Source organism: Pleurodeles waltl, chromosome 3_1, assembly GCF_031143425.1.
Source record: "Pleurodeles waltl isolate 20211129_DDA chromosome 3_1, aPleWal1.hap1.20221129, whole genome shotgun sequence".
Classification (NCBI taxonomy): Eukaryota; Metazoa; Chordata; class Amphibia; order Caudata; family Salamandridae; genus Pleurodeles; species Pleurodeles waltl.
Genome location: NC_090440.1, coordinates 1656098356 through 1656122846, shown reverse-complemented (window position 1 = coordinate 1656122846; position 24491 = coordinate 1656098356). Strand labels below are relative to the sequence as shown.

The 24491-nt window shown below is 43.8% G+C and overlaps 1 protein-coding gene across 1 annotated transcript in view; it reads left to right on the top strand.

The window, feature by feature from the left end:
- Positions 1 to 24491, top strand: part of CHRNA1 (cholinergic receptor nicotinic alpha 1 subunit) — a 148110-nt gene that overhangs the window by 63761 nt on the left and 59858 nt on the right. Inside the window, exons 4-7 of the mRNA XM_069225388.1 lie at positions 2849 to 2958; positions 3900 to 4095; positions 12078 to 12315; positions 20127 to 20350. Of these exons, the coding sequence (XP_069081489.1) occupies positions 2849 to 2958; positions 3900 to 4095; positions 12078 to 12315; positions 20127 to 20350 (768 nt within the window). The remainder of the gene's footprint in view (positions 1 to 2848; positions 2959 to 3899; positions 4096 to 12077; positions 12316 to 20126; positions 20351 to 24491) is intronic.

Sequence of the window (24491 nt, the reverse complement as noted above, 5' to 3'; positions counted from 1 at the left end):
TTGTGTATGTTGGATTTTTGTTGTTTTGGTCTTGTTTTGCTCAGATACATATTGGCTATTTTTCTAAACTGGTGTGGAGTACTTTTGTAGTGTTTACACTGTGTTACTCTGTGTGTGTATGTGTACAAATATTTTACATATTGCCTCTGAGATAAGCCTAACTATTTGAGCTAAGCTACCAAGGAGGGTGAGTAGAGGTGATCTTAGCTGTGTGACTCCCTTACACTGACTAGAGTGAGAGACCCAACTTAGAACACTGCCAACTAGAGACCCCATTTCTAACACTCGGCATTGGCAGTTTATATGATAAACCTCACTTTAGACGTGGTCTACAGTTTACGAGTATGCTTAGCACTGATCTGACACAGTCACTGCCAACTAGTTGAAAGGCACTAGCTAATCATCACTCAGTTTTCTATCTTGTCAATTGTGGATTGACTGAATGCTTGTATTGTCTATGTAGGACTGTTCAACTTCATCTCACTGCATTAGTGACAATTCCTCAGCTGTCCTCCCCACTCTACTCAGTGTCATGTCATTCTTAGTGCAAGTGTGAGTTACGTCACTTTATGTATGGTGGTAGTATACTAAATGAGTCAGCTTATGCAGGTTGAGGTGGCTTTAGCGCTAATGACATTTACTTCCATTGGTTTCATAAACTCCTGCAGGACGTGGGGTGCCTTTGCCGATCCTCCTCTTTGCTATGAGTGCCTTAGTGTTTTGGGCATTACTGCAGTTTTTGAGTTCTCTTCTCCCCACAGTGGGCCACTGCTTACAATGATATACTCTTCTTGTGTCTGTAAGGGTGCTCTATGAGTATTTCCAGCAGTGGATATTTCATTAACTGTGCAGGGACATAGGGAGTGGTACTTCTCTCACATCTTGCAGGGCTAGCTCTCTAACCACATCAGGGGCCCTATTACACAGAGTGCCCAGGGGGCGCAGTGGGTGTTTGCACATGCTTTTCACATCCTGGGGCACTTTGGTATTACAGAAGGGGCCTCAGACACCTGTGCATCCCCTTCTGTAATACATATAGTGCTTGCTCACATATAGCACCATTGGTATTATCAGAGGACATTCCCTCATTCGCATGGGAGCGTGGCCCCATGGGAATCTCCTTGCCTCTGTGCCCGTGGTATATTATAGACATGGGCGCAAAGGCGAAGAAGCTATCAGGAGGTGCACTGACAGAGTGCCACAAAAAGTAGGTGCACTATCATTGCACCGCCTGCTGCCAGCCCTCTGGGGAGTGGTGAGTCCTATTGACCCCCCCCAGACATCCTCTTGCAGGTGGGTGCAGTCACTTACCTCACCCGCCTGCAAGAGGATATCGCACCCCTCTTAAAAGTGCAGGTGGGTTGCCATTTGCACAGTGAAACACCGAGCGGTTGCTTTATAGCCACTCCATGTTTCACTTGCATGCACTGTCCTCAGGGCAGCATGAGTTTGCGGCTGTCCTGGGGGCAGTGCATTCATTCTAATGTGGTGCACTCTCCTTGTTTGTGCCCGGTGCACCTTTTGAAAGGATGCCCTTTGCAAACGAGGGGAATGTGCTGCATTTGTAATACAGCCCCAGGTCCTCAGCCCAGTCACACTTGCTCTGCTTAACCATTGCTGCTACCGATTGGGAACAGTTACTCTACTCCTTTATTTATCATCCCTCCATCTCCAAATAGCGTCCTTGTCGACTTCAGTGTCGACCCTGGGGATCCATTTTCCCAGTTTGGGCCAGCTTCACTGCTGCTAGAACTTTCTGGCCATTCTCTTGTTTTTTTCCTCGCTGAGCGGCAGCTTTCTCCTTCTAGCAGTTTTTTCATCTGAAGTGATGCCAGTCACATTAATGATTCGGGTCCCAGCAGCACCCGAACAGTGTCAGCTATACGTGTAGGGTACTCATTTTATTGACATCGGAAGAATGAAAAGCTGATTGTAACATTTTTGGAGCCAGTGGAATACAACAGGGCAGTTGAGGTGGGCTCACATTTCCTGAGGTGAAGCTAATTCTTACTGCTTGATTTTGTATCCTTTGCTGTTTCTTTATTTGCAAGTTGTACCGACCTTCCCAAACGCTAAAGCTGCAGTTATATTATTTTCAAAATGCATCACAGGAGAACATTTATTTTATTAATTTCTGCAATTTGTCCAACACCACCATTAAGAAAATATAGACACATCCGGACGGATTCCCCTACACTTGGCACTGGGTTGTGATGCAAACCCAGCGCACGGCGCTGAATTGGAACTTAATTTTCCGGATGTGGAAGTGTATCTAAAATAACAGAAAGCAGAACTATACTTTTTGGTAATACTTTGCATTAAGGGGACGTATCTTGGGGATAAAGTGTCACTAACCAGTGTGTTGTATTAAGATCAACTTTTCAGTGCAAAACTTGCACTGGAAAGAAACACTACAGTAATGCAAACCATTACTTCGAACAACTTTGCTTCATGGGGGCATACAAGAGGGAAGATTTGCCAACACTTTGCCCCAACACTTTGTCACAAACGTAGTGCAAAGCAATGAAAAGTGTTATATTGGGATTTCTTTTCCAAAACAATACAAGTTTTGCCCTGGAAATTAGCTCTACATGAATTTGCACTACTTTGAATCATGGGGGAATGGCACTCCCATGCAAACTATCCATGGATGTTGATGCAAATACCTATCTACTAACATTGCTAGACAAGGATTTGCATAAAAAGATGAATGCCTCTTCGAGGCAGGCGTAGAGTTTGTGGGGTCCACGTTATGAGATTATTTTTAAAGTTTATGTTTGATTTCACAATATTTTATTTGGAAAAGTGTTAATAGTAAATATTTTAATTGACTGAATGTTGTCTACAGAAATGGAGAGATATTAATCTGACATGGAATCCAGAAGAATATGGAGGCATTAAAAAAATCCGCATTCCCTCTGGAGATATTTGGCGCCCTGACCTTGTGCTGTACAACAAGTGAGTAGAAAATATGTATAGGGTACCACATTAGAGTTTTTAATATACGTTAGTGAAAATGTGAGTGCAATTCATGAGCGTAATGTTCAAGACTACTCAGGATGATATTCTAAAAACATTATGACTTGAGGGTGTATCTTGAGTGAATATTATAGGCGTAATAATCATAAAGTTACTTAAGCGCATAGCGTTTCAGCATGGCAAGATACCCTAAAACTACTCTTATATACAGTAGCACTTTTGTTGTATCTGTTAAGTCATCAGTTGAGTTTCTGATTTGAAAACAGTGCAAAACTGGAAATGGTTTTTTCCCTTTAATAACCGTATCAAGGTTTGTGTGTACAAGTGTGCACCTTAATCAAAATCCTTGTACACGTCATGCTGTTCCTTACCTTCAGAAGCTAAATATATCAGGGGCGGTTCCGCCATGAGGATGGAGGAGTGTTGCTCCCCGCCAGCAGCAGCAGCAGCTGCAAATCCTTTACAAGGAAACAATAATAAACACTGTTTATTGCCACGGCAACGGGGGTGACGAGTGGGCACTCCCCCTCAGAGTGCATGTGTGTTCGGCCGGCTGTCTCGGGCCAGCCAACCACACATGCCCATAGGGCTCTCTCCAGGGCTGGGCTGGAGAGAGCTTGCACAGGCTCCGAGTCTGCCTGGGAGTGCCCTGGCTGAGCGCTTCCAGCTAATCCGGCCGCAGGGCAGGCTGGGAGCCTTTGCCTGCCTGCAGCCAGCAGAGGAGAGGAACGGGGTGCGTCGTGTCATTCAGGTAAGTTTATTTTTTAAATTTTATTAATATTTTCTCCCCCGTCACCTCCCTGCCCCCTCCCTGTGTGCCTCCCCACCCACTTTAACACCTTCGAGCCGTGACTAAAATATATTACACTTGGTATAAAACAAATGTGAATACTAACAACACTTTTTATTTTTGGTTTCAGTGCTGACGGTGATTTTGCCATTGTGCAGGAAACCAAAGTCCTGTTGGACTACACTGGAATGATTACCTGGGCACCACCAGCCATCTTCAAAAGCTACTGTGAAATTATTGTTACACACTTTCCCTTTGACCAGCAGAACTGCAGCATGAAGTTGGGCACTTGGACATATGATGGTACATTAGTCATTATCAATCCGGTAAGGCATCTGATTAAAGTATCTAAATAAAGTAGCACTCATAAATCAGTACCAGCAGACAATTATATCAGAACCATATAAAATCCAATCTTCTGGCGTAATGTGTCTGGCTTAACTGGATATCTATGCTAACTGGCTTGGGCTAGCCAACTTTCTGCAAGTATCTGTGATCTTTGAGACAAAGTGAATGTCTCACAAAATTGTGCATGACAAACATTTTTTGGGGGAATGCATAAATTTTAGATGTGCATTTTTGCAAAAGAAGAAAAAGTATAAATGTTGAAACTTTTGCTATCATCCCCAGCATCATGGGGGGACGGGATAATAGGAACTGGTTGGAGGGTAGAGGAAGATTTGGACTCGAGGAGGAGTCTGTGAGTGCAGTGACCCCTAGCCTGCCGGATATCAGTGCACCGCATTAGGGTGCTTGGAGCAACTGTAAGCGTGTGTGTGTTATACAAGCCTGCCTGATAACTGTGGCACAGTGTAGCAGCGCCGAGCGAGTGAGTGGGAGTGACCACCTGTGATTGACTACACCGCATGGCGTTGTGGCGCACCGATTATTTCTTTGTGTGAGGACTATCACGGTTGACATTGAGTTTTACCTGTGCGGCCCGACTGAGGAACTATCTAAAAGTGATGCTGTGATATTTACACAGCAATCCAAGTATGCAGTTCTTGCTTCACTTTCCTGACCCCACCATCCTCACTGGGTGCTAGTGTTTCTAGGATGTCTGACTGTGCCCTGTTAATCCTCTACTGTCATTGGAGGCTATCACAATGCGTTGGAATGTGGATATGGGGTACCCGATGGCGGACAACATAGTTCTATGCCCAAGGAAGTAACATGTTATGCTATCCCCTTTACCACTTGAATTGAGTAGCTCCTGTCCAACTAGAATTCAGTGAATGACTCAAAGTTTACGGTGACTGCTGCATCCCTTGAAAAGTACTTGAGGGGTGTTTTCAGTAGGGTGAAGTGTCGGCACAAGTGAGTGGCTACCAGACTGACGATATCCTGGTCACACTAAGTCACCTTGTTGTCCTCTCAAATGAGCTCTGTAAGCATGTATTATTAAGATGATCCTCAAATTCTGAAATTACCATCTCACATACCTTGCCTTACTGTGAGACTAGTAATAGCAACTAGTGGCGGCTGTGAAGATGAGCAGGTGGATGGTTTGGAACCCCGGAGGCCACACGCTGTAGGGAAACAGAAAGAACCGCTGAGACACCAGGAATCCCTAACGTCATAGAGGGGGCCATCGTTGGTGGAAAGTGGTCCCCTTCCACCCCGTGCGAGAATACATAGACCAGGATCCAGCCAAACGCTGTAGAGCGATCCTAATGGGGAAACAACCCCCTAAACCGCAGGAGTCACAAGAGGTTATCCCAGAAATCGAGCAAAGTACCAGGACAGTGACACAGCAGATAGCATCTCAGCGGCCCTAAATGCAAGGCACCTTACAGACGATCTTAGAGGCGATTGTGGACTCTAAGGACACCCTCAAGCAAGAGATGGGGAAAGTGTCGGCCGAGCTGGGTCTTCTGAGAACTGACCATCGGAAATTGACAGAGAGGGTGGAAAACACAGAGGAAGAAATGAACGAGCTGGGCACGTCGCATCGGACGCAACAAGGCAAACTCGCCCACCTGACATACAGAGTAAGGAGACTGGAACACAGGGTAGAAGACGCAGAGGGCCAAAGCTGGCATAACAACGCCCATATCATAGGACTTCCAGAAGGTGTAAAGGGCGCTGACATGGTGGCTTACCTGGAGATCGGATGAAAGAGCTTATGGGTAAACAACAATTCATACCATTCTTTGCCCTGGAAACAGCACACAGAGTCCCAGCCAGGCCTCCTCCACCAGGGAGACTCCCAGATTGGTTCTGGCCAAGCTGCTGCACTACAAAGTTCAGGACTTACTACTTCGGAGAGTACGCAAAATAGGCCCCTTTGATGTAGAGAAGAGCAGGGTCAAAATGTTCCCGGACTACAGGTCAGCAGTACAGGCCAAAAGGGTGTCCTATACAGAAGTAAAGAAGCCCCTTAGAACAGAAGGAATTCGGCATGCCCTGTTATTTCCATCGAAATTAAAGATAATATGGGACTCCCACACCCATTTCTGCCTGAGCCCAGAAGAGGCATGGGCCTGGCTTGAAACGTATAAAGCTGGAAAGGATGACCAGGAACCGCATGAATCCCCCACGACTAGACGCCGGGGAAAGAAACACTGATCAAGGGATCAGTCTTGCAATGACAGAGTGGTTAGGCCAACACAAATGAAAGCAAGTCAGGGAAAACGTGAGGCGATTATAGCAGATGCCTCCCTGACAGAGTCGCCCACATCAGACAAAGACAAAGATAGCCACACAGATGCCCGTAAGATGGAGTACTCATCTGATCATGAGTTGGTTGCAGACCTCCTTGGCGATCTCCCACACGTGACACCTCAGACAGCTGAAGACATTATTTAGTAGATGCTATCTTACAGCATTGTAAAGAACTCCTAATACGGGAGCGGCATCCTGCATACAGAGTCCGAATGTTCCGGACACCATCAAAAATTGCCACTATTAAGATGACACATGGCGAGCACCCCCCCCATTCACCTTAGGATTCCTCCAGCAGGGTAAAGAGGATGGCCTGTCACAGACTGACATCATGCGTTTGGGCAGTCAGACGTTGCCACATTGCCCTGGGATCGTGGGATGGGGGAGTTGGGGATGGAATAGTCCTGTCATTGTTATTGTTGATGCCCAAAGAAATGATTGGTGTATGGGGTTGGGATCGGGGTGCCTTAGGGGACCCGGGCTAGAGGACATAAAAGATCTATCATGCATACTAAAACCACTCTTAAATTGATGTCCTGGAACATACGGGGCTGGGCACCGTGTCAAAGCGCCATAACATCCTGACATACATGAAGAGAAGAGGAGTCCATTGCTATGTTGCAGGAGTCACACCTCACTAAAGTGGAAGCTGACCGCCTCCATAAACGTTGGCGGGGGCAACTGTTTGCCACCACTTACTCCGCATACGCGCGGGGAGCATTGGTGTGGGCCGGAGTACCCTTTGAGTCTGTCTCGGTAGACACAGACAAGGAGGGCCGGTATATATTAATAGAGGGCCATCTGTATGGACGATTAATAGTGCTGCAGAGTATATATGCCCGAATCAAGACCAGGTTGCCTTCCTCCACACGCTGTCAGCCCGTCTGGCCAGATACCCAGATGGCCCCTGTCTCTTGGGGGGAGACTTCAGTAGCGTCTCTGACTTAGATATGGACCACTCTACTCCTCCTGTGCAAGGGGTGGCGGCAATCAGAGTGGCAAAGGGTTTGACGAGGTGGAGATCTGAGTGGGACATGGAGGACATCTGGCAGATTAAGTACCCCCTCAGTAGGGAATTCCCCTACTGCTCCCACATTTATCAAATACACACTAGGAATGACCATATGTTCTGTGCAGCACCTTCATAAACTTACAGTACCTGGGCCGCACAATGTCCGATCACAGTCTGTTACTAATAACAGTGCAGACATTTGGGAAAATATCACTGATCCAGACGTGTACCCCAGATCCATGGAAGATGAGGTCTTCCAGGGCACCTTAACGGCAAAACTGACAGAATATCTTACACTAAACACAGGACAGCCTCAACTCGAAGGGTGGAATGGGAGGCATTGAAAGTAGTGATCCGGGGCCATTGCCTGGGTCAAACGGTGGGGATCAGGAGGGAACTAAAGGCCGACACCCTTCGTATAGAAGCAGCCTTATGCAGGTGGGAACTGGAATTAGAAACCAATCCGGAGGCTCCCTGACAGCTCTTAGAAACACAGGAAGCTCATAATGAGGCATTGGAACACCTTAGATGTCATGATTATAGAACACACACGAACAGGATCCACGAAGAGGAGGGGAGGGCGGGAAGGCTGCTGGCCTGGCGGATTAAACCATAAAGCAGGAGAACGCCAATCACTCATCTGACAGCTCGGGATGGGACTATGCTGTAGTCGCCGACACACATTAATAATGAGTTTAGACCTTACTACATGACCCTGTACAGAAAGCCGCCGCCGGCAGAGGGGGCACACTTTATGACTACCTGGAGGGCCTGCACCTGAAAACACTATCGGTGCAGGAAAGCGAATAATTAGAGGCACCAGTAGATGTGCAAGAGGTGCAGACTGCTATCAGAGCTCTGGCGACGGGGAAAACACCTGGGACTGACGGCCTCCCCCCAAATTTTACCAAAGATTTGTAGGAGTATTGACACAGCGACTGGTAGAAATGTACATGGAGGCCTGTGAGAAGGGAGAATTACCTCCCTCCACTAGGGAAACATTGGTGATACCCCTTCCCAAGGGGAAATAGGACGAGGCAACAATTGCTGACGACCGCCCACTATCAATGCTAAACACTGACTTCAAGATACTTAGCAAAGTGCTAGCGAACCGAATGCTCCCACGTATGAGGGACTTCATACATGAGGACCAAAATGGGTTCATCCCTGCACGGAGCACGTCAAACAATCTGCGGCAGATCTACACGCTACTGTATAACGAAAGACACCAGTCTGACTCAGCAGCAATGATAGTGTCAGTAGATCTGGAAATGGCCTTTGACACAGTACTATGGGACTATCTGGAGGCTGTGATGTTGCACATAGGCCTGGGACCGGAGTGGGGGGATGGGTTAAATTACTTGACACCTACCCTACAGCAAGGGTCAAAACTGGCCGCACGATATCCACCAATTACGTTATTTACAGGGGGACCAGACAAGGCTGCCCGCTCTCACCCTTGCTGTATGCTATGGCTGTAGAACCGCTAGCAGAGTGTTTCAGGGGCAGGGGGCGGGAGTGGGGTGCATTTAGAGGGGGGGTTCCACACATCATTTCCTTTTATGCAGACGATCTCCTTATTGATGTACGAAATGGGAATGCTGTGCTCCCACAGGTGCTCCAGATGCCGGAAGACTTCAGTAAACACTCTGGCTTACAACTCAACAAAAGGAAGACATGTGTTCCTGATGCTCAAAAGAGTGGCGCCCCCACTCCCATGCCCGGAGGACGTACAATGGGCTTCCCGAACATTTCGATATCTGGAAATTCAGATTTATCACGATCGACAAGACCTTAGAGAGGGTAACCTGTGGAGGGCATATCAAGCTCTGAAAGCAGAGGTGGCTTTCTGGTGCTCCTTAAAGTTACCAGTTATGGCCAGAGTCACACTTTCCAAGATGGTGATGCTCCCTAGACTCCTTTATTATTTTACCAACCTGCCGCTGCACATCCCGGCATCATGGTTCCGGACCCTAGTCACACATTACTGTGTGAACTGGTGTGGGACGGAGGACGTCATCGGGTAGTGCTGGGGACTCTCCATCTGTCACCCGAGAGAGGGGGACTCAGAGTCCCTGACTTCGAGCTATACTATCTGGTGGCTCAACTGCAGTGGCCGGTGCGATGGCTAAATGGGTTAGATTTATTAGAGACCACACTGGACGGCAAAGCTGAGGAAGGGGAGGAATTCTTTGTACGACTGCTCCAGGGGAGACAAGTACCTCCCAGACCAAACATATTTGTATCCACAGCCATGGTTGCGTGGTGTAGAGCCCTTAAGAGAACAGGCACAACTAACCCCTATGCTTCAGCACTAGCCCTTATTGGAATTCCACATGGTGAAACTGGTACCTCATTCACTCCCAGACAACTGAAATATTGGACAGAGGTAGGGATCACTACAGTGGGTAACTGCTATCAAGGGGGGATGCTGGTACCTTATGGGGATTTAACGGATCAAAAGGGTTTGCATGCTGGCCTATTCTTAACTTATGAGGCTGTCGCACATGCTCTGAAGGAATTGTGGGGTGACAGCAGTGAGGAACCACCTACGACGGCAGCCCTCCAGACTATGCTGGTTGCAGGTGAGGGATCTCACCTGGTCACATGGATCTATAAGGCACTGAATTGGATGATTGAACGACCACTAGATGGACTGCGACTCAAATGGGACACAGATATAGGCAAAACCATGACGGACACTGAATGGACTAAAACCTTAGCCTCTTTACACAAGATTTCACATAATACACAACTGAAGTATATACAGTACAAATACGTACACAGGACCTACCTCACTCCACGTAGAACTAATCGGATACATGGGGTGATGACAGGAGCATGCCCCCGATGTCAGTTGTCTGACGCAGACTTATGCCATATGACTTGGGAATGTCCAACGCTAAGACACTATTGGTGGGGAATGGTTGCCCGTCTCAACAACGTTTTAAATAGACAACTAGACGATAGGCTGGCGTTATGTTTACTGGGACTTTTTGATAGGCCTCTAATTTAAAAAGTGAGGAACAGGTTTGCTGGCCTGGCATTGGTGCTGACATGCAGGAGAGTGGTGATGGCCTGGAAATATAAGTATGGGCCTAGGCTGGACACATGGTTGCGGATGTTACTCACTGAGCGAGGGCAGAGGAAAGGGCATTAAAGAGGGAGGAGATGAGGGGACTGAAGTGCCGACCAATAGCCCCCATGTGGGCAGAAGTGGTAGACACCTGGGAGACCCTGGATGGTGCCACGGATGATGATTCTGATGGGACACCAGTCCAATGTGAGCCAGAGATGGACAAGCGCTAACCCCGGCCAGTCCACAATGGGTCTACATAATGAGCGAGGCCTTGCCTGCTCCCTATCCCCTGTCTCTTCCCCCCCCCCCGGTGCTCAGTCTGCTTGGTGGTCCCCCATGCCCAGGTCCCTCCCCCCAACTGGAGAAGAGGCACCCACCGGACAGAGATCGGTGGAGGAGTGCACAGGCATGCGCAATGCGCCTTGGTCTGGCAACTGAAACCAGACACCACATGAATGATTTAATGATGTATGGGCAAGTTAATCGGTTATTTGCTTATTTAGTTATGTTTACTTATATTTCTTTATTGGTTTACGCTATGGCGGAAGACAGGTATACAGGTTTGTAAAGCTATCCTTCGTTTGATGTGTTCTTGTATTAGATCATCCTTCAATTAACTGTTCCTTTTATTTCCCTAACCTTATTCCATTTAGCATTCCACATTTTCCAGCCATTCCCTTTGTTCCTCCCACACTTACTACTAAAAAAGTACCATTACGTATGCAGAGACCATTTACAGAAAAGGTAGAAGGCAGAAGTGTTCAGTCGTAGGTGTGTCACCAGCATTATTGTAGTATGTGAGTAGTACTACTGTAGTAATACTTTATGAACTACAAAATACAGTTTCTGAATTGGCCCCATTGAGTTTTGCATAGTGAACTGCAGAGGTCCTGGTCATGTCACACACTGCATTTGCACTGAGAGGTACATGCTTGTTCAAAGGGGCCTGAATTCTGTCCCCATGCGGAAGTTATTACAATGTGATTTTCTAAAATGTTGGAATATATTTGTTATGGTTTATTAGAACAAAAATCAGTCCTCCAAAGATACACGAAACTCCTTATAAGAGATCACCAAGTTAAATATGTTTTTCTATATTAGTGTTCTCATTCCAATAATACCATATGCCTTAAAAAATGTAAATGTCCTATTGAGGCTCATGTGCAGGATTTTCTCTCGTTTTTACAAATCAATAAACAAATCACAAAAAATACAAACTAGTCGACCTCCCACTTCTGCTTGTCTTTATTTAGGCCAGTCTTAGACTTAACGAGATCGTTTGCAGAAAATATAACGAAAGACAGTGATGACAAGCCGTGGCTTATATATGCTCGCCCACAGAGGGCCGAGGTCTGACGTTGCATTTATGTCACATTAGTGTCCAAAATAAAAACACGTTTCATGGGCTCCACTTTTTCCATTTTGGTGTGTCCTTATTTTTTTGCTTGTGCAAGCATAAACCCTTTCTGTCCGATGTACGAGCTTATGTGATTTCAATTGCAATTGACTGCTCGGTTAAGTTAATGACACCGCTGTGTGATGTTTAATTTCAGGAGAGTGATCGTCCAGATTTAAGCAAATTCATGGAGAGCGGCGAATGGGTTATTAAAGATTACCGAGGTTGGAAACACTGGGTGTATTATGCATGTTGTCAGGAAACACCATACTTGGACATCACATATCATTTCCTCATGCAGCGCTTACCTCTCTATTTCATCGTAAACGTCATCATTCCTTGTCTCCTCTTCTCGTTTTTGACTGGCCTAGTATTCTACCTTCCCACTGACTCAGGTAACTATTCTTTTCATATTTAACAACAAGCCTCTCGTGCAATAAGTACTGTAAAGGTATTTTATATGCCCTAAGATTTGCAAAATGCCCGCTAAGCAAGTGCAATGTATGTTACCTTATTGTATATGGCATAGTGTGTGAGTCTAACCTACTGTTTTTATATTCATAGCCTTACTTATGGGCTGCAGTTGGAAGGAAAGCCAATCTGGGTAGTACATGAAACAGCACTTTCTAACAGAGGCAATTAAAATGATGATGCTAATAATGCGCCAAAAATGAGGAGAACTGAGAGAAACAGTCGAACTATAACATTTAGGAATGGATTTGACAGAGTAATGCTCTGAAAAGTGGTTTAAAGTGCGAAAAGAGTAAAGGCCTGATTTAGATTTTGGCGGAGGGAGTTACTCCCTCACAAAGGTGATGGATATCCCGTCCGCCGTATTATAATCCCATAATAGCCTATGGAGATCATAATGCAGTGGGCGGATCACCCTTCCGCCAAACTCTAAATCAGGCCATAAGTCTAAGAGTCTGACCGCCCATAGCTGAAACGATTTATGCATGTCAAGAAGCCAGTTCTTGATCTGGTGATATTCTTCAAGCCTGCCAGTGTTCTCAGACTAGATAACTGAAATGGGCCTTTGTTTGTAAAACCAGATGAGATTTTTACATCACAAATGGAGTTATGTTTTCTGATTGCTGATAGTTTTATCTGAAGTTGATTGCTAGCTGTCGTTCTAGACAATGGCAGTGGAGCAATACTCTGCAGCCTGAAGGGCAGCTACCAGCCTGAGGAATCAGAAAAGTTGGGTAAATAGTCTAAACATTGTAAATTGCTCTCATGTTGAATATTTGCCTGTTGAACTTTGAGATATATTTTAATCTGATGTATTGTTTTGTACAAGGAATACAGTTGTGGGATTATATATACATAACAACAAACTCATTGTACATTAAATGGTAATAGCCTTGCTCACTCCTGCCCTTGCTTTCCCTACTTGCTACTTCTCACAAGGGAGCATTAGGAAGCTGAAGTAGGAAGATTAGACTTGATATTGCCACCAGTGGCTATAGATCTGAATGACTACATATCTCCCACCAGTACATTAATAATGCCAAATTATATTACAGTATTGTCAGTTGATGATGATGTAGGAGTTCTGATAGGATATGGGGTCCAGAACAACATCCCTGCATCCATCAGGACTGCCCCAACTCTGATCCAATTTAAAAAAGAGCTGAAGACTCACCTCTTTAAAGAACACTACAGTACAATACAGTACACAACAGTACCAGTTCACTTATGCTCTCAGAAACCAGCTGCCCCTCCAACCCAGTATATCTCCAACATTGTTTTCATTGTCTCAATATCTCAGTTTTATACACAAACGCGATTTAAACTTAAAGATGGATGTTGCAAATTAGCTCAAAGTTCTAACATTTCATACTGAATATGTCGAATTTCTACATAGTACATCAAATTAAGCCATTTTTTTCTGTATCTAATTTTTATTTATTGAACAGCCACTGATGTTTCTTGACTGGGCATTGGTAGGGCACTTGTGGTCTTCCTGGTTGTATACTTGCTCCACTTCAATCTGCTTTTCCCATGGCTGCTAAATTAATGATTGTTATTCAAGTTAAGTTTACATACATTGTTTTCAAGGCACTTGTCCTGGAAGACACTGCTGTAGATAGTTCAAAAGCCTCAGACTGGTCATAGTACCACACAAAAACCGAAAGTTGGTGTTGCCACTGGTGGTCCTCGGAGACAAAATAGACACTTACTTAAGTAAATATTTTCCAGTTTTGATATCCTATTGTAGAATTCAAGTCTTTGCTTTATAACTACTGCCCCAAACCCGTGGGTATTTTAAACAAATTGAAATCTGTTATTTTCCAGCTCGTTTTTCCAGAGTTGGTGGGGCCTTAAATTTAGTAGTTTTTATAGCTGGGCAGTAGTGTCATTATTGGCGTGACTCTCTTTCACTTATTTTGTAATTGGATTTTTATTCTGACTTTAATTTTTGAAATGGGTTTTTATTTTTTGATGTTACTTTTTTTTTTCAAACTTGGAGCTCGTTCAGTCCTGGTCTTTCTTCATGAGGGACGTTATGTCTTGAGGCCTTGAGATCTTGTCAAAATCCAAGCTGTACTAGAATCTTGACATAGCGATTCCTGACTAGATTTTATTCTCCCTTAAAAGTGTGGGCCAAATTTATCATAGTATTGCATTGTCCTTGCATCACGCATGGTGTTGCAAGGGCAACGCAATACTACAGTCAGATTTACCAAGCAGCGGAAGGCCACCTTCCGTGGCTCTGTATTCCTTGTAAATTCAGAACAACGCAATGCAGCACAAGTCGCTGTCTTGTGCAACTCTGCTCTGGGAAATGGTTTCATCGGTGGAGCATTAGCGTTCCCACGCGTCCACCCATGTATTTTGGGGATTCCCAGATTTACCTAGACTGGTAAACCTGGGAATGTGTCAAAATGCTACACTTTTCCAGAAGAGCACAATGAGGAGAAATATCTTTATTTCTTCTTGTTGTTGCCTCTTCCTTAGTGTGCTTTATTTCTCCTTGTTGTTGTCTCTTCCTTAGTGTGCTGCATTCCTCAGAGGATTGTTTTTGTGCATGAAGGAGTGCCTTCCTGCACAAAAACAATCCTGTCTGCAACATGGACACCCTTGCACCATGGCGCAAGGGTACCTGCATTGGTGCTAGGCAGCAGATTGCACAGCAGAGAAGGCGGAGAGCAGGAATGTGCAATATATTCCTGCCCTCATGCAACTCAGCAATGCAAGTTTACTTGCTGATTTGCATGAAAGATTGATAAATCTAGCCCTGTGTTCCTGCCATGCATATCACAGGGATCTCGGGACGACCTAACCACACAGTGATGGAGTTTCGAATGAAACAGGCTTTGAGGGAAATGGCAACTGGGAAAACTGTGAGAGTTGCGCATAGAATTTTACCAGACCTTTGTGAAGATACTGGCACCATGATTGGTAGAAAATGTATTATGCTGCTTTGGATTTAGGGTACCTCCTGGAATCAACAAAGAATACTTAATAGTCGTACCTAAGCCATGCTGAGACCACCTAGATAGAGCTTAGATTTTCTAATTTTCCACCACTTCTGATGTTGAGAAGTCATTGGCATCCATTGTCTCAAATGGATTCATAAAGCTTCTGCCAATCACATGCCTCCTTGGATCTGTTGAAAATGGAGGCCTTGTCTCCAGCAATCACCTTCTATGCTACAGGGAGCAACAACATGTATTGTAGGCCTTTTTCTCAGAGGCACTTCTTGACTTTGACAAAGGATGTTGTTGTCTGATGCACTTCTGCTGTGTAATCCAGAAAGATGAAAACTGTGTTTTTCTCCAGCCAGAGCTGGCTAAGGGTGCAAGCCCTCTGTCTCATGAAATCTCTTTCTTTGTTGTGCGCAGACATACTACCACCACCAGCCGGTAGGGTGAGCCCAGAGGTTTCATATGACTCTGAACATTATAGGCACTTTCAAGGGAATATAATTTGGTGGCATAAGAACAGTCATCTGGCATTTTTCTTTAATAAGTGACCATATAGCTTTCTTCCACCTTATTGTGAAGATTAACTAGTAGCATAATATTATTGTGCTTAAATCCTCCCTCAGCATCCTAAACTCTATATTGGAAGAATCATAAAGTGTCTGTAAGCTCCAGCAACTGTTTCTGTAGGGCGTTTGCTCCTGCCCATCATTCACTCAGTGAAACCTCTATTTGTTTATCTTGATCTGCCAACTTCCTCTAGTTGTATCACAAAAGCCCAATGGCACTCACTACCATGTCAATTGTAGTTTCCAGTGTCTCTCTGGTGGTGGTTATGGCTTCAACAGTCTTTTTCAACTTGTCCGACAGTGAGTTAGATGGCCTCCAGCCTTATCCCTTCAATGTATGCAACCGTCATCCTTTGTAGACCCAGTCACCTACAGTTGTGATCCTGAGGCATTCATCTGCTCTCTGATGTTTCTCAGCTTGCCCATTTTCGTGTCAAGTCCTTAACATCAATGTTCCACTTATGAGGTCAAACAGACCCACATTTAGATGGCAGTTGTTACAGTTTGGGCCTGCAGGACAGCAGTAGTACTGGATGCTAGATTTACACCTGTCATATAGGGCCACATGTACGTATGGTTTTTTGGTCGTAAAACAGAGCTTCTCTTAAAAAATGAAAAGGAAACTTTTCATTTTTTTTTTTTTAATGCATCCCATTTTCCTTTAAGAAAAACAGGCTGCATTAAAAAAAATCTGCTTTATTTTAAAAGCAGTCACAGACATGGTGGTCTGCTGATTCCAGTCGCCCACCATCCCTGTGAGTGCGGCTATTCCCAAATGGGTCGTAAGTTGCAACCTGCGTCATGAATATTAAAGAGGCAGGTCCCTTGCGACCCATTTGCAAATCGCAAACAATGTCCAAGACACTATTGTACAGCAGGTTTTGCGACTTGCAATTTGTGAGTCGCTAAAGTGTTGCAAGTTGTTAGTCACAAAACCTGATGTCCCTTATAAGCTGTATTTATAGTTGTGCATAGCCAGGCAGAGTTCTTCACCTGCCCATCGAGGAGCAACTTGCCAAAGTTACATACCTCAATAGGGGTCCTATAGCAACTTTGTTTTGGGACCAATAGACTGCTTCCAGTGCTTGTGCATGTCCTCTAAATTTCTTCTGCACAGGCTAATGGCAATGGTACATGTATTAACGTCTTCTGTCATGATTATAGTGCAATGTCCTCCTCACACTTTAACAGCTATTCAGCAGCACATTGGCAGAGGGCAACAAGCCAGTCATATCTACAGCAGGTGCTTCTCAGTACACATGTTTTAAGAGTGAGCCCGGAAAGGTTGGCCATGGCAACTATAGCACCCAGCAGGCCATAGCACCATCCCAGCACACTGTGAAGACTCCTTCTCTGCTCGGCCCTCTGTTTTTAAAGGTCTTCAGTCCACACTGTTCAACACAGGCCCTCAGTTTTGGCTGCATCTCACAGCGGGTCGGCAGCCACTTTCACTCACACCGAGCCACATCCACAATCTTGGACCTAGGATGCACCGAGGCAGAACACCTCTTCTTACGAAAAATGTAGACCAGGGGTAGGTAAGTAACTTCCAAGTGGTGACACAGGCACACTGGGCAACTTCCACTGGAAGTCTCAAAGTTAGAGTTAAAGCTCCTGCCAGGGACATCAACATCCTCATCTGTATTTCAGTTTCATTATGGCTGCTCCTCCATAATATTCAATCTCTCTCACAACCTACAAGCTTCCATGATACAATGAGAGGATCGGGTGAAGCTCAATGCTTTCATCACCCTGGGGCAAAAGACAACCCAGATTTGGTCCATAGCAAGATCAGAACTATCTGTAACCCTTCAAATAATTACTTAATAATATGTAATAACTATCTTAATAATATATACTAGTTAACGCAAAAGCGTCAGTGGTCGTTCGCCAACGATCAAATGTTTGGTGCTTTTTTTGTATTTAGTACAGTATGTGTCTAGTTATCAGGAGATTGACATTAACATATTGCAACATTGATAAGTTTACAATGGGTCACCTGCACAGCCTGGGCAGGATGATGTATCAGAATTTGGGAATGGAGGCACTGAGATTCATAGTAATGAAACTTAGGGGCAGATTTCCTAATAAGTACTGGGATCACAAAAGTGATGCAAGCCTAGACAAAATGTTTCGGTTTACTTTCCAGCGCAAAGCTTGTTTTGCACTGGAACGGTGCGTTAAAGTAATGGAAAGCAACACTTTTTGCTACTTAACATTACTTTGTGTCAAGGGGCGATCCATGGGTGGTACATGGGAGTTCTTGTGCAACAACCTATGGTTTTTGATGTAAACTCCTATCTGCTTAAAATAGTAGACAGAACTTTGCACCAAAAAAATCCTCTTTCAAGCTGGCTTTAAAAATGAAAAATGCTTTTAGTTCTCCTAACTTTTCCCACTTTGCAATAAGTGTAAACTTATTATTTTGTAATTAAAGCGATCTTCCAGTACAAAATCAGTGCAAGACGTGATGAAGACACCTTTGTACAATGGTGCAAAGATGTTTGGCCTAAGACAGCTGTTTGGGTGCCAGCAATAGAGGAGAACAAGACAGTGCCATATATTAGAAGATATGGCACTTTCCTGCTCTCTACCTCCAACGCAAAACAGTGCAGCAACTTTGGTTGCTGTGCTGCATTGTGAGACATTTTTGCAAAGAGGTCCCTTGGTTTTCTTGTTCACCTCATCAGCATAGTCAATGTACAATTAAAAGCTCAGCTTGTCTCCCCACAATAAGGTGAAACGTTTGGACTGCTGGATTCTGTTTATCACTGCCATATATGTATAATGGAATGGATGCACTTCCATGTAAGGAATAAACCTTAAATACTGGGGCGACACATTACTGTGTCCATTTGTTCCGTAAGCCGCCAACAGAAGAACTGCTCTTACGTACATCAATTTACTACTAAAAAACATCAATAATCTGCAATAACTCAGGTCATATTACTGTTAACCAACATGTATGGAGAACACTGGACCTACCTCAGAAAAGTAAACAAAATTTAGAAAATTCACATGGCTGAAAACAAACTGTTAAACTTAAGGGGAAAAAGTAAAATTATTTTCAAATTTTCCTTTCCATTCTTGTAGTAATCAAGAAAAGCAATGCTATTCAAAGTTCACTATTAGAAGAAACGTTATACTCAATGGTCTTTGCAAATGCACGGGATAAATCAGTGGCTCATTTGAATCAGTGGCTGTGCCTATGCTTCTAATGAATTTGCTTTCAGTGGAGAGAAAAGGAATCCTCCCACTAATCCTTTCAACACTTGGTGCTTTAAGCTTCTCAGTGTTTTTATGTCACCATGTGTTTTACATATTAAGTAGTTTATTTTTACATTCACTTATTTCACAAACATAATCCGCGAGTGTATCTTACCACAAATCCTCTTTTAGTCTTCAAGTGGCAAGATCCTGTCTTATGCACTGTCCCATCATGTTTGTGAGGCTACTTCGAAAAAATGCTTTCAAATTTCCAGGTGGTCCAGTATATTGCTCTGTGAGTAATATTGTCTCTGACACTGATAGCGTCACTGCAAAGCTTACATCTGTACTCTTGTGCCCAGTAACAAAACAAGAAGACTTCTGAATCCTCTAGCTGATCAACAAAGCCATCCAAAGCCTAGACTATTTTTCCATAAAGTTTCTACGCAGTTTCTACGCCTAACAACTAAACAGATACCTGAGGCCTGAACCTCTAAATTTGCTCACAACCCTTAAAAAAGCTATAAGCTACAAACGGGAAATCTCTCAACACTGAAGTGCTACTTTATCTGGACCCAGAACACATCAGGTTCAGGAATATGTTGAAAACCTGCCTGTTCCACCCCACCTTTTGTCTTTACTGACCTCTAGTCAATATCCTCTGTTGGGATCTGGTTCAGGGGCTTAAATATTTCCAGGTCTCTTTGAATAATAGGATACAGCCTCTTATTGGTGTCAGTGAATTACTAATTCAGTAAATAGAAATAAATATATTGATAGCTCTGACCAAGATTTCAGCTAGGAAACCTATTATTATGTGAGCTCATAATGTTATAAAATTACATTAATATCATAGTTGTTTCATAATTTAAGATTCAGCATTTTCACACTAAATATTGGTGCTCTATGCACCAGACACCACATAACTCTGTATTGTAAATGCCAGTATAACAAAACATTACAGTTACACTTTTTCTCTAACTGTATGTTTTTTTGTTGCAGGCGAGAAGATGACTCTCAGTATTTCTGTCTTGCTGTCCTTGACTGTGTTCCTTCTGGTTATTGTGGAGTTGATTCCATCTACTTCCAGTGCAGTACCCTTAATTGGCAAATACATGTTGTTTACTATGGTATTTGTCATAACATCTATCATCATTACGGTCATTGTCATCAACACTCACCATCGCTCCCCAAGTACTCACATCATGCCCCAGTGGGTGAGAAAGGTAAGTTTTAGCAGCACAAAAAATGGAATACGTGTAACTTTGTCAATCAGAAAGTGATATTTACCCTGTCAATTCCTAATAGTAATTTGTATATGGGATCTATAAGTGTCAGACCTATCCAAAATATTTTGGGTCTGTAATTCATGCAAGGTATGTTCTGAGTCACAATTACTGTGCTGTTCCAGACTGCCTGCATGTTTGAAAATGTATGGAACACACCATTGTGGTAGTAGCTCAGGTCCCGCTCAGAGGTATCTACATAATTGTATGTCTGGGGGTGTCTACTCCAATTGTAATTTTATTGTATTGTAATTGTATTTATACAGAGCTTACTGTCCCTGATGAGGCGTCCAAGCGCTTTTCGGCGAGTAGCACACTACTTCAGAAATCCAAAAGGATTAGTGGTAGATGAGTATAGGGAACTGTGAGTACAGTATTAGTATAGGGAGGGATGAGTTAATTAGAGCAGAGGACATGTGAGTCTGTTAGTTGGATTTAATAGAATAATGAAGGGATAGAGTAGGGAAAAAGCTAGAAGTGTTAATTGGGAGATCATAGGAGTAAGATGAGGTTTGAGATGAGTAAAGGAAGGATGGAGAGTGAAAGAGTATGTAGAAAGGGATTAAGGAGATCATAGTAGTAAAATGGGGGTTCGGATGAGTCAAAGGAGGGATAAATGAGGGAGAATTCCTTAGTAGGAAACTGAGATTTGGAGTGAGCCAGGAGAGGTAAAGGAGGGAAGAGTCTAGGAGGTTATTTTGGAGATAGTAGTAGAATGGGTTTGGGATGAGTCAGAGGGTGGAGATAGACGATAGAATGATAGAGGTATAGGATGATGGTAAGGCAGAGTAAAGCTTTCAAGAGAGTCTTTTTTGTATTTTTTTATTATTACATTGTTTTTCCTCTTGTACAGTACTAGGATTAAAGTACTAAATATATACATACATGATTACTTAGTAAGGGAATATATGTGCAAGGAATATAATATATTGAAATTTAAAGTTGTGTCATATAAACACAGACTTTCAAGAGTTGCAGTATTTGAAGTTCATTTATTTGTGTACTTTTATAACATTATTTTACCTTTCCATCAATATTTCAATAGTGAAATGTTTGTAGATGAATAGTTAAGATATTTACCTATTGAGATAGATCAAATAAAAACAGACTCATAAGCATCTAATCAAACAACTTAAATGGAAACTATGCAATGACCTATGAACATGTGACCGTACAATATACATATATATAGATATATCGACATATATCTATATATATGTACATACCTACATACAAATATACATAATACATATACACACACATACACCTACATATACACTTTTCACCATAGGTAAAATGTACATTTTGTAAATAGGTCTAACGAGTATGTATATATTTTAGGATCAAATAGTTATTATACATATTTGTACAAAGAAATAATCATATTTAGATATATACATATAATCAGATTATAAAATGTTTACATACACAGGGATATGCAGTTCACTGCTGTTTGAGTATGGTGGTTATGTAGGAAAGAGCCAATTCTTCAGTAGTCTTCTGAAGATAAGATAGTTATCCGTAGATCTTGTATTTGGGGGTAATGAAGAACAGAGAAAGATGTACCACCTATTGTCTTTTCCTTGTGTAGTAGTGTTTTGAGGTGGGGTGTCAATCTTGAGCCGAGGTTTTTTTGTTGAACATATTTGGTGATTTTATTCCTGATGAAAATCAGTCCTGTTCCATGTACTGCTTTGTGAGTGATGCAAAGCAGCTTGAAGGTGGGTCTTCTGGTAACCGGTAACCAATGTAGGGCCCTCAAGGCAGGGGAGATGTGGGCTTGTGGCTTTACATGTAGGAGTAGTCTGGCAGCCGAGTTCTGAGCGTGTTGTAGTTTTTTCATAGCAGACTGAGATGATCCATGGTAGAGGCATTTGGCATAATCCAGTTTAAACAATATAAGGGAGATAGTAGCTTGCACCATGTGCAGAAATGCGAGGTGGGGAAGATGGGTTGCAGAGTTTTCATGGTGATGAAGCTTGGTTTTGCTAATTTGGCCAGCTGAATATTCATCATTAACTTGGAGTCCATGATAATTCCAAGGTTTCTTACTTCCTTAGATACTTTAGGAGGTGGTCCCAGATTGTCAGGCCAGGCGCAGAGTGGGTCATAATTTTTCCAGTCTCTACATGCGAATATTTCTGTTTTGGAAGCATTCGGTTTGAGATGGCTTCATGTCAACCACTGACAACTGAAGATTTGTGAGTTTCCTATGTATTTGGGGCATTCCATTTTAAGGAGTATTTGTGTGTCATCTGCATAGTTGTAGCATGTGAGTTGATAATCATTGATCATTGCCGGTAATGACATCATGTAGACGTTGGAAAGCATGGGTGAGATGATTGAGCCTTGAGGGACCCCTGCTTTTGTGAAATAGTGTTTGGACAAAAAAAGGGGAGTATGGATGGCATTAGTTCTGTATTGAAGGTAGGATGTGATCCAGTTGAGAGCAGTCCCCTCTATGCCGGCTTCATAGAGTCTTTGTATTCGGGTGTCATGGTCAACTGTGTCAAAGGCAGTAGAGAAGTCCAGGAGAAATAGTGCAGCAACTCCATTGCAGTCTATTGTGTTTTTAAGATCATCCAGTATGGTGATGAGGGCAGATTTAGTGCCTCTTCCTGGGTGGTATTCAGTTTGATAGTCTGAAAGTATGGAGTTATCTTCAGTGAACTGTGATATCTGAGAGAATACTGCTCTTTCTATCAGTTTTTCCAGGAAAGGTGCATCTGTAATTGGTCTGTAGTTGTTGGGGTAATGCGGGTCCAGGTTTTTTTCATTAATAATGAGCATGTGTATGCCTATGTATGCCTTTTCACGGTTGATGAAAGGCAAGAAAATGAAGGGCCTGATATAGGCCCATATTTATACTTTTTGACGCACAACTGCGCCAACGCAGTTGTGCGTCAAACATTTTACCGCCGGCTAACGCCATTCCAAAGCGCCATGCGGGCACCTTATTTATTGAATGACGTTAGCCGGCGCTGCGGACTGGTGTGCGTAAAAAAAATGACTCACACCGGCGTAGGGGAAAATGGAGGTTGGGCGTCAAAAAATGGGGCAAGTCAGGTCTGAGGCAAAATTCAGGCCTCAACCCCATTTGCGCCATTTTTTTGGACGCCCAACCTCCATTGACATGACTCCTGTCTTAGCAAAGACAGGAGTCATGCCCTCTTGCCCAATGGCCATGCCCAGGGGACTTATGTCCCCTCGGCATGGTCATTGGGCATAGTGGCATTTAGGGGGGCCCAAATCTGGCCCCCCTATGCCACAACAAAAAAACGAAAAAAAATACTTACCCCAACTTACCTCAACTTCCCTGGTATGGGTCCCTCCATCCTTGGGTGTCCTCCTGGGGTGGGCAAGGGTGGCAGGGGGTGTCCCTGGGGGCATGGGAGGGCACCTCTGGGCTCCTTCTGAGCCCACAGGTCCCTTAACGCCCGCCCTGACCCAGGCGTTAAAAAACGGCGCCCATCAGGCTGGGCGCTGTTTTTTAAGGCCTGCCCCCTCCTGTGCGTCAAAATGACATCAGAGTATAAATATGGGGCACAGGCCTTAAAGTCATTTTTTGGAAGGGAACGCCTACCTTGCATATAATTAACGCAAGGCTGGTTCCCCCTTCCAAAAAATGACGCACATGGTGGAACTTTGACGCCCGCGGGGTCGGACGTCAAAGTATAAATAAGGGGCAGGGTTTGCGCCGATTGTGCGTCAAAAATTTTGACGCACATTCGGCGCAAACAGAGTATAAATATGCCCCTCAGACTTTCAGGGACCACTCACTCTGCCTCATACAGAGTACAGAGTACTTTATCTGCAAAACTAATGTTGCAACAGCTGTAGAGTCAGGCAGATCTTCATGTTTCTTCTGGGGGTTCCCCCACTGGCTCTGCCATCAGAAACCTATTACAACGGCCTGATTAACTAAGGGCCATTGATATACGTATCAAACGATTCACCATATTTAGAGCCAATAGTCTATTGTATTTTTTTTCCTCATTCAAACCGCCTGGAAAAGCCTGGTGGTCCCAAACAGCATTGAAGAAAAATCACCCCTAAGCCCCCTGAACAAAACTACAAAGGT